Source organism: Nomascus leucogenys, chromosome 4 (assembly GCF_006542625.1).
Source record: "Nomascus leucogenys isolate Asia chromosome 4, Asia_NLE_v1, whole genome shotgun sequence".
Classification (NCBI taxonomy): Eukaryota; Metazoa; Chordata; class Mammalia; order Primates; family Hylobatidae; genus Nomascus; species Nomascus leucogenys.
This window is the reverse complement of record NC_044384.1, coordinates 92,004,360-92,014,818: the sequence shown is the minus strand read 5'-3', so window position 1 is coordinate 92,014,818 and position 10,459 is coordinate 92,004,360. Positions and strand designations below refer to the sequence as shown.

At 65.0% G+C, this 10,459-nt stretch overlaps 1 protein-coding gene across 4 annotated transcripts; it reads right to left on the bottom strand.

The window, feature by feature from the left end:
• Window positions 1-2,354: 2,354 nt before the first annotated feature.
• On the bottom strand, window positions 2,355-10,254 carry TH (tyrosine hydroxylase). Of its 4 annotated transcripts, none has more exons than XM_030811474.1 (14): window positions 10,062-10,192; window positions 9,095-9,175; window positions 8,069-8,290; window positions 6,931-7,105; window positions 6,530-6,618; window positions 6,302-6,369; window positions 5,880-5,930; window positions 5,321-5,466; window positions 5,067-5,202; window positions 4,914-4,983; window positions 4,432-4,488; window positions 4,098-4,193; window positions 3,662-3,795; window positions 2,355-2,820 (listed from the first exon to the last, which is right to left on the bottom strand). In XM_030811474.1, exons 1-14 carry the CDS (start codon window positions 10,161-10,163, stop codon window positions 2,661-2,663), a joined length of 1,587 nt encoding a protein of 528 aa, XP_030667334.1. In that variant the 5' UTR covers window positions 10,164-10,192; the 3' UTR covers window positions 2,355-2,660. The 4 variants fall into 4 exon arrangements, with proteins under 4 accessions (XP_030667334.1, XP_030667335.1, XP_030667337.1 ...); XM_030811475.1 differs by having other exon boundaries at window positions 10,074-10,192; XM_030811477.1 differs by lacking the exon at window positions 9,095-9,175 and having other exon boundaries at window positions 10,074-10,254.
• Window positions 10,255-10,459: the final 205 nt, after the last annotated feature.

Genomic DNA, 10,459 nt, shown 5'->3' with positions numbered 1-10,459 from the left:
AGGGCTGAGGGCTGCTGGGCCCCCGCTGGCTTTATAGTCTCAGAGCCCATCTCCCCTACCTGCCAACCCCTGCCGCCTGGCCCATTAGGGCCTGGGGTGGGGGGGTCGGCAGATGGCTGGGGGCTGAGGCTGCAATTTCCGGATCATTTCCCTGGCGCTGGGCCTGTGGGAAGATCTCCTTGGTCGTCAGCACCTCTTCCTCAGGGCCAGCGGGTCATTAGAGTCTTAACCAGAGGCCTGGTGGCCAGACCTGTCCCTGCTCGCAGCTGGGGGCAAATATCTCCAGGAGAGCAAAGCCCTCACCTGGGCCACTTTCCACATTAGACCAGGAGAGCTGGAGGCTGCAGGGCGGGGCTCTTTGCGCGGCTGTCCCCAGACTCCTGTCCCCAGGACCACCGTCCTCAGTCCCTGATTGCCCAAGTTGCTGCCATGGATGGGCCAAGGTGGTGGGGGTGGGGGAGTGAGGGAGGGGTCCCCTCCCTGCTGGCTGCCCAGTTCCCACTCCACCTTAGGACAGCAGCCCCAGCTGAGGCCCTCAGCTCCCCAGGGTGGCAGAAGGAGGGCATGACCCGGGGACCCAGGGACGAGCAGCGAGTCCTCAGCAGGCCACTAGGACCTCATCTTCCGTGTGATCTGGGGGTGGCGGCAGGACTCTGGGGGTGGGCAGGTGTGGGAAGCTGTGCACTGGCCCAGCTCAGTCCAGGCCCCCCAGGCACCTTCTCAGCCCACATTCCTCTTCTGGGAGGCCCCACCCATCTCCCCTCTCCTGGCCAGGCCGCACGACACCATCACCCCCATAGTGTCATCTGGGCTGAGCCCCTGGGGTACACCCCTCTGGCCCTCCCAGCCCCGCAGGACAGGCACCTGGAGGTCCAGCCTGACCCATGGTGAGGAGGCATGGGCTTTGAGCCCTGCTGCCCGCAGCCCCTTCCTGCCTCTTAGCACCAGGGGCAGGATCAGAAGGTCCCAGAAGCAGGAGGGCAAGTCCATGGGGGCAGGCAGGTTGGAGCATCCTGTGCCCCGGCCCCTAGCATCCCTAGGTCCCACCCTGGCCTCAGCCTCGGAACCTCTCGGGGCTGCCTTGCACACACCCAGCCTTAGGCTCTCCTGCCCCGAGTGGGTTTGGTAGTGGGCACCAGCTGTCTGCAGGGCCCCTCCCTTCCGCCCTTTCCACCCTGAGCCATGCCACAGCAGGACATGTGGTGGCTGCCCCAGGACGCCACCGTGCTCTGAGGCCCAGCAGCTGGAGAAGACACGGGTGCCTCGTTAAGAGGAGTGTGTAGGGAGGGAGGCTGGATGGGGGGAACCCAGGTAGAAGGGCAGAGCCAGGGGCTGGCAGGGCCGGGGGGAGGCAAGGCAGGCACTTCCCCAGGGCTTCCTTGGGGCTCACAGCCCTTCAGAGACTCCCCCAGTTGCAACCTCAGGGGCTGGGCACCAACAAGGTGTGTGAGGAACAGACTGCCAGGCTGGGAAGGACCACCATGCCTGGGAGGGCCTTCGTGGATGAGTAGGAGTTTGCCAGGGTTGTTGGCCTGGGAGCTGAGAGCCAAGATCCCAGCAGGGTGTGGTGGGGCAGCTGGAGGGAGGCAGAGGCCTTGAAGGCCAGCTGGTGTCCCAGCACCCCCTGCAGGATGCCCTGGGGCTGCTCTCTCCAAGGTAGGAAGGGGGTATCCTGGCCGGTCGAGCCTGGAGGGTGTTGGGTGCTCTCTCTGGAGGGCAATGTCCAGGCCCCTCGGGTAAGCCAGGGGCATCTTACAGAGTCTGAAATCCAGCCCCTGCCTGCCTCGCTGGGGAGACAGGCCCAGACCATCTGCCTGGGCACCAGCTCAGCCCAACCCTCCCCATCAGCACACGTGCGGGGGGCCACGCTGAGGTCCCCCTTGGTTCGCAGGGCCTGCTCCAGGTGGGTGAGGGTGTCGGGGCAGCTGTTCCTCCATCCCTGTTCCTCTCAGGGGCTGGGAGCCCCATCGGCAGGGAGGGTTAGGCCCTGCAGGCCCACCTCTGAGACCACCCCCAGCCAGCACAGTCATGACCCCTGCTCCTTGCCAGGCCTGAGAGAGGCCCTCCCACTGTCACTTGGCTCCCCACCTTGGGAAGGCACCCCACGGAGATGCAGCAGCTCAGCCAGGGTGCCTGAGCCTCTGGAGCTGCCTGGGGCTCAGAGCTGGGTGGGCCTCAGGGTGAGCCGGGAAACCAGGCCTGGAGGGGCCAGCTGCCTGGCCAGGGCAGCCAGCCGTCTCCCAGAGGAGGAAGGAGACCAGGGCAAAACCTCTGAGTGAGGCTGGAGTGGGGGTGTGGGAGCCTGGGGATCCCAGGGTCTGTCTCTGCGGCACAGATGTGGGGCCAGTCACGTGTAGAGACCACACTTTCTTTTATTGTGATGGTGATTGGGGCAGCAGACAGTGTCAGGGAAGGGCAGAGGGCAGCGCGGCAGCCCCCAGGACCCTGGGAGCCAGGACAGGACCTCACCACAGGCAGCACAACCTCACCACAGGCACACACACAGCTGTTGCGCTGAGAAGCAGGTGCAGGGGCAGTGGGAGCCTGGCAGCAGGGAGGGCATGGGGGGCACCTGGGACCCAGCCCTTCACCAGGGCCTGAGCTTCGGGACAGTGCAGGACCAGGGGAGGTTGGGAAGGGCCCTCGGGGGCACCCTGCACCTAGCCAATGGCACTCAGCGCATGGGCAAGGGTGTCCAGCTCGTCCTGGACACCCTCCAAGGAGCGCCGCACGGCCTGGGGGCTGTCCAGCACATCGATGGCCAGCGTGTACGGGTCGAACTTCACGGAGAAGGGGCGCTGGATGCGTGAGGCATAGCTCCTGGGGAGGAGAGCAGCAGAGCCCTCGTCAGCTGGCGGGCAGAGTCTGCAGCCTCCAGGAGAGGGGAGGCCAGGGGCCACGTTTCCACCTTCACAGTGGCTCAGAGCTCCCAGGGCTTTTCTGAGCCACCTGGTCACAGGCGGGACACTGAGGCCTCTTCCAGGGCTGGGTGAGGGGGTTCATGGGGGAGATAGGCTAGGCGCCTTTTCCACTAGAGACTCTGCCGGGCATCCCATCCCTCCCTGCACCTCCACTGGGCCTCCTCCGGGAAGCTTTCCTTGACCATATCCCTAAGCCTGTGGGTGGGATTCAGTACCCGTGTCCGCTGGACACATAGTCCCTGGCCTCAGTTTCCCCAGTGCACAACTGGAGGCTGGAGGGAAAATGATGAGACCTTTTATGAGGATGAGGCTAGTGGGCTTTGCTCCCCTCTCCTGACACTCTGGTCACTGCACCAAAGGCCCCCAGCCCTGGGGACCTCCCACCCTGCCCCCCACCTTGACTCTGTCTATCCCCCCTGACTTCTCCCCATCCCAGGGCAGGGGGCCGGGACAGGTTCCACAGGACCTCCTCACAAAGCTCAGGCTCTGCCAGCACCTCCAAGACCGGCCTTGACCCGGCCACCCAGCAGCCCCCAGTGCTGCAGGTCTGCCCCTCCCCAGACGCTGGGATCCTTCTCACGGGTGGTGTCCCCGCTGTGTGGGGGCTGCTGCAACCAGGGGTCGGTTTTCTCATCTGTGACCTGGGCTCACAAGTCCAGCCCTGGTCAAGGCCAGAAGGAAGGCCTGGCTGGCCCAGTTTGGGGGCACCGTGGGGGGCTTGCCCTAGGAGCCTAGCCCACCTGAGCTTGTCCTTGGCGTCACTGAAGCTCTCAGACACGAAGTAGACTGACTGGTATGTCTGGTCTTGGTAGGGCTGCACGGCCGCAGCTTCAGGGTCGAAGGCCCGAATCTCGGGCTCCTCAGACAGGCAGTGCTGGCAGGAGGCCAGTGGCATCACTGACTCCACTGCACGCCGGTCCCCGAGGGAAGTGGGGCACCGTGGCCTGACGCTGGATGGGTTCCTTGGGCAGAGTCACCCCCACCTCCCCCGCCGGGCCTTCTGAGGCCTGGGATAGTGTGGGGTGAGGACTGGGCAGAGACAAGCCTTCTCCCAAACAGAGCCTGAGTCCTGGAGGCCCAGGCCTCAGTTTCCTCCCACTGGGAGCCTGTCCCCTCCCTGCACTGTCCCCCAGCCCTGCCCCTCTGCTGGGGGCTGCAGCAAGGAGAGAGTCTCACCAGGAGCTCCCCGTAGGAGGACAGCAGCCCGGCACCGTAGGCCTTCACCTCCCCATTCTGCTTGCACAGCCCAAACTCCACCGTGAACCAGTACAGCTGCGGGGAAGCCGGGCAGCATCAGCCCAGAGGCAGCTGCCGCCCACCGGGCAGCCCCTGGTCACCCGTGACCAGGACACCACCCCCAGGGAGGCCAGGCCAGGACGCAGGCAGGCCAGGGTGAGGGTCACGATTCATGGGTGGAAGGAGAGGCCTCAGCCTCGACGGCAGGAGGGCGAGGCCTGGATTCAGAACCCCAAGCCCACACCCTGGGCCCTGCAGAGAGGGGTCAACCCACCGTGGACAGCTTCTCAATTTCCTCATCCGAGGCCCCCAGGGACGCCAGGCCAATGTCCTGTGGAGCGGGGAGGAGGACGAAGGATAGGGAGAGGCAGCCTTGGGTCATGCTCGAGGTGGGGGCGCCGGGGGTGTCAGCAGCCCCACCAGGGGTCTCTGGGACATTTTCCGGGCAGCAGAGACCTTCCCTGGCCACTCAGCATCCGCACCTCCACCAGGCCTCCTCCTCCAGGCAGCCCTCCTTGACCATATTCCTAAGTCTGTGGGCGCCGTTCCCAGGTAGCCGGCAGGTGGCAGCACAGGCCGTGGGAAGCTCTGCTCCAGCCCCGCCCTATGCCGCGCGACTCTCGGGGCGCTGAGCCTCCTTGGCGGGGCCCAGGAGCAGGCGGCACACTTCACCCACCCGCACATCGACGCCCCCCCCGCCCCCGGTGCCAAGCCAGCCCCTGGGTGACCCCGGCTCCCTCCGAGGCCACAGCGTACCTGTGAGAACTGCGCGAAGGTGCGGTCTGCCAGCATGGGCACGTGCCCCAGCAGCTCGTGGCAGCAGTCCCTGCTCGTAGGAGGGAGAGAGGGGCTGAGGGGCCGCCCGTCGCACCCCCCACCCTCGGGCTGGCGGCCAGGGCGCGCACTCACGGCTCAGGGGAGTGCATGGGCGAGGACGCGTGGCGGATATACTGGGTGCACTGGAACACGCGGAAGGCCAGGCTGGCCAGGAAGTCCCGGGCGGACAGCAGGCCGGCCACAGGCCGCAGCTGGAAGCCCGTGCGCTCTGCAAGGGGCCACGCTGGTCACTGCCAAGCCGGGACGGGCTGGAGCCGCGCTGGGGTAGGGCGCGTGGCTGACCATCCCCGGCCCCCGGGCTCCGCGCCTCTCCCGTCTGGGCACACCCTTCAGGAAGCGGGAGACGTCCTCCAGCTGGGGGATATTGTCTTCCCGGTAGCCGCTGAAGCGCTCCAGCAGAGCAAAGGCCTCCAGGTGCTCCCCGCAGGCGTGCGTGGCGTAGAGGCCCTTCAGCGTGGTGTAGACCTCCTTCCTGTGGGCAGCAGGGCTCAGGGCCCTCCAATGCCCCACCCCAGGACCCGAAACCCCCACCCTGAAGCCCCTCCTGAGCTGTGGGTGCCTCTGCTGCCCGAGCCCCTACCAACACAGGCCTCTTGGGGACTCCTGAAGACCCAAGCCCCTGAGAGGGGCTTTTGCTGGTGGCTTTAGGGAATCCCGGGGGACAGGGGGCCGTGAGGGGCGGTCCCTCAGCACACTGGGGATGGCCCGTCAGGATGGGTAGCCTCTTCCTCCCAACCCAACATTCTGAGCCCTGCAAGTCCCTCTTCTTCCTGGCCTTAGTCTCTCCTGCTGTGCCAAGGTCCCTGGAGGCGGCCCTCACATGCCAGGATTCCAGGAGGCATCCCCCGGGCTCCTCCCCCGCCCCTAGCTGCACGGGGGCCTCACCAGGTGGCAATCTCCTCGGCGGTATACTCCACACGGGGAATCGGGTCGCCACTGGGGAGGGGGCCAGTGGTCAGCAGGTCCCCTCGGGGAGTGGGAAGGGCAAGAGGGAGGGAGGGAGTCTCACTGGGCACAGGTCCACACCCGCCTAGTGCAGCGAGGCCTTTGGGTTGGAGGTTGGACAGGAGGGTGCACCCCGGCTGACTGTGCCATGAGCCGGCTGTGCGGCCTCAGCGGGTTGCTCTAGCCCCTCTGGGCCTCAGTTTCCCCACTGGGATTTGGGGACATGGAAAGCCCTGGAGCAGAGCTGCCTGACTGATGCTGGTGACAAGATGGGTCCTCCCCTTTGTCCTTCCCTCCCACCCCCCAGGTCTAGCGTCAGCCTGCAGGATGGAGTCTGGGTCCCGAGCGCAGGGGCCCCTCACTGCCTGTACTGGAAGGCGATCTCAGCAATCAGCTTCCTGCGCTGGCGGTACACCTGGTCCGAGAAGCCCTGAGGGCAGAGGGGATGCACGGGTCAGGAGGCTGTGCTGGGGTGGGTGGGGGCACAGGCCACAGGGGTCCTGAAGCTGGCAGACTCCTGTCCAGGGCTGGGCTAAGGGTAGGGGATGTGATCAGGGGCAGGAGGCCTGAGTGGGGGGCACACCACTCACCGGGTGGTCCAAGTCCAGGTCAGGGTCAAACTTGGTGACCAGGTGATGACACTTGTCCAGCTCCGACACTTTTCTTGGGAACCAGGGGACTTTATGGGGGATGGAGGAAGAGATAATGGTGAGCTCAGAGCCGGGGGACCATGTCACCCACCTTGAAGCAGCCTCCCCTACAAGACTTCCAGGGGGCAGAGGCAGCCGGGGCTGTGATAGCTGCGGGGGGATCCTGGAGGTGGCCCCAGGCCCAGACACGGATGTGTAGCAAAACGGGGGGTGGGGTGGAGCCCGCAGAGAGGGAACCAGGCCACCACCACGGGGTCACTGTAGGGTCCCCCTGCAGGAGCCCCTGCACCCCAGCGTCTCAGCGTCATTTGGTGGCACTCAAGAACAGAAAACCGCCTCACCCTTGGGCCCCGCGGGGCTGCGCACGTCCTCTGACACCTGGCGCACACCACTGAGCAGGGCGGCCAGGTCCCCTCGGGGCACCTCGAGGCGCACGAAGTACTCCAGGTGGGGGCCCCCGGCTCGCGGCCTCTGGGCGGGCCGGGTCTCTAGGTGGTGAATTTTGGCTTCAAACGTCTTAGGGAGCAAAAGCAGGAAGAGAGAGAGAAGGAGAAAGAGACAGAGATGGAGAGAGAGGATGAGGAGGAGGGGATAAGGAGCCACATCTGGCTGGCTGGCCAGGCCCTGCCCTTGACTTTTGTGCTAGCAGCACACAGAGCCCGTTCTTCCAGTCTCAGGTCAGCTGTTGGCCACCAGGCCAGGGTTTGCCACTGGCAAGTTGGGTTTTGTGTCACGTGCCTAACCAGGAGTTGTCACAGCTTGAGGCTTAACCTGCTTCTGGGCGGCTCTGTGTGTGTGTCCCAAGGCCGTGCCACACAGTCCGGCTCCTCAGCCACTGGTCAGAAGGTGCCTCCAATCCTGGTGGCCTCATCCAGGTTTGTAGGATGGGCCCTGAGTCTCACTGGCCCCTGAGCATCCAGGACACTGGCTGGAAGGGTCCGCTCCACCCCCATCTCCTGTTGCCTAGCAACAAGGGCGGTGGGTCGCAGTGGCCCTCGGGCCACAAAGCTGGCTCTGGGAGCTGGGGGGCGGGGATTCTGGCTTTAATGTCATTTGGGAGCTTCTTCTGGGAGCTGGGTCACCTGCCCCCCGGGGCACAGTGGGGCCAGAGTGACTAATGCAATCAGTGGTCACCTCAGCTGCTGTGCTGGGTGGGTGGGAGAGGGCACGCTGCCCTGCTGGGAGCCCCCCATCTGTGCAATGGTGGGTGAGGGGGATCCAGGGGATGGGCAAGGCAAGAGGCACAGTGGGGCTTGGTGGCCTCAGCCCTAGGGCTGGTCTCAGGATCCCTCAAAAACACGGGGGTGTTTCTAGATGCCATTGGGGCTGAGCTGAGGCCTGACACTCCCCCGCTGCATCCTGTGCCAGCCACGGGGGCCTGGGCAGCTGCACCTCTGCTATAGAGGGGTCAGGAACTCAGCCCACACAGCCCCACCCACAGGTGAACTTGCCCCAGGGACATGAAGGCCACCAGCTCACCTCCAACACCTTCACAGCTCGGGACAGCGCCGAGGGCTTGGTGGCCCTCAGGGAGAAGAGCAAGTTTAGCACCGCCTTCCCTTCCTTCTCCTCAAAGGCCACAGCCTCCAGGGGTTCCCCGGGCTCCAAGGGGGCTGCAGCAGCCGCTGCTGCCACCGCCGCCTCCCGCTCCTTGCGGGCGTCCTCGATGAGGCTCTGCCTCCGCCCAATGAACCGCGGGGACTGTGGGGACAAGGAACAGCCTTGCCTCCTCCACCTGCTGAGACCCGGGGACCCCCACCCAGAGCTGGTCCCACAGTCAGGCAGCGCTGATGGCACAGAGGCCGGGGATGAGAGCACATTTTTGAGTGCCTACTGTGTGCCTGCTGGGGCAGATGCTAGCCAAGGTGCCTGTGGGCATTGCACGCCCTTCCCAATGGGGGCAGCCCAGCCAGAAGCAGTGGTGGTGGGGGAGGAGTGGGGGCTGGGAGAGTGCTCGCCACTCTGTGGGGAGCAGACAGACAGAGACGCTGTGTCACTCATCCCCAGGCCAGGCGCTAACTGGATTAGTGATGGGAAGAGGGCGATGTCTTGATGGACAGTGGCATCAGCTGCCGGGGAGGGAACGGTAGCTCAGGAAGGAGCTGCCCCCACAGGGCCCCAGTGAACAACCCCCCTACCCTCCTGGCTCCTGCACAGGGGACCCTTTCTCACACTCCCATCAGGATGCCCGTCCTCAGGCCCTGCCCCTCTGTGCCACCCCGCAGGTGCCCGCTCCTGGCTGCCTTGTCATCCCTCCACCCTTTGTCATAGCTCTGGGTGCAGGTGTCTCTCCCTGGACTCAGCGCCTCTGACCCCTCGATCCCAGAGCTGTCCCAGGCCTGGACAGAGGGGGACTTGGCAGACAACTGGGGCTCAACCCTTGGAGCGGAACTACCAAGAAGGCTCTGGGCCCCTTGTAAGAGAAGAATCAGCTTCATCCTAGGCTTCCAGGGTCGTGGAATGTGAAGGGGAGCAGCAGAAGCCCCTCCCAGAGTTCCCTCTTACCCTCGGGGTGGAGGTGTAGGATGCAGCTGGGGCTGCAGTTCCAGGCCACGGAGAGCCTGTGAGGCTGGGCCCTGGGTCCCCCTGGGGAGGGGATGCCTGATGGGGAGCCTGGTTGGGGAGGGTGGGGAAGGGTGGGGGAGGATGGGGGAGGGCGCCCTGTGTCCCTGAGAAGGTACCTGGAAATGACGCTGCTACAACTCACACCACGTTTCAATCAAGGTCCATAAATAAAAACCCATTTTAAATGTGCCAGGGAGCCCATGGTGCTGAGTGCCCAGGAGGCACTGAAGAACCCTCCTGTAGGCTGAAAACTCCCGATTATCCAGCCTGGCCCACACAGTCCCCTGTACACAGGGTTTCCAAGTGCAGGTCACAGGGAACACAGACTCCATGGTGAATGAATGAATGAATGAGGGAAATAAGGGATGAACAGGCCAATGGGAATCGCCCCAGATCCCAGATACCCTTTGAATCTTGCCCCCTATTTGCCCAGGACCCCCCACCATGAGCTGCTGCTAGAGCCTGGGAAGGGCCTTGGGGCTGGCTGCCTCCCCAAGCAGGCAGGCTGGTTGGGGTGCTGACCAGGGCAGCCGGGGCAGAGGGAGGCAGGGGCAGATGGGAGTAGGATGGGGGCTGTGTGCAGCAGCCGGGGACCTCTGGCCATCTGGGATTTTTTGGATGGATTTGTTTCCACGTTCCCATCGTTAAGATTCAAGATGAAACGACACAAGGACCCACACAACCCCTGAGGGAGGTCGGCCTAAGAGGGGCACACACAGGGACAGGCATCACCTCACCCTCCCCCAACAGGGACTCAAACACCGCTGTGCCCAGGACTCCACACCCACGCCAGGTCCCAGGGGTTTGCATGGACCCTGAGCCTGGGGCTGCCAGCCAGGTTGGGGAGTGGCAGAGGCAGCTGGCACTAGCCCTGGGCTCCGGTCCACTGCAGCCGCCGGGCACCTACCTGCCCTCTTACCATGATGGCCTCTGCCTGCTTGGCGTCCAGCTCAGACACGGCCCTGCGGAAGCCCTTGGCCTGTGGCGTGGTGGCGTCGGGGGTGGGCATGGCTCAGTGTGGAGGTCCGGGCTCCGTCTCCACAGCCGTGGCCCAGCAGCCTCTTATAAGCTGAGCTGACGTCAAAGCCCCCTCTGGGTCCCCCACCTTCCCCTCCTTACGTCCCCCACCCCTGCCTGCTGTGCCTGATGGAGGCGGGGGTGGGTGGGGAGGGAGGGAGGAAGGCGCAGGAGAAAGGGCGCGTCCGTGGAATCTAATTGCCTTCACTCCCCAGCCCTGTCTGAATCATCCTCAGCCCGCGGGCTTGCAGGGACCAGGGGCTCGTGCTCTGCGGGGGGCTGAGACAG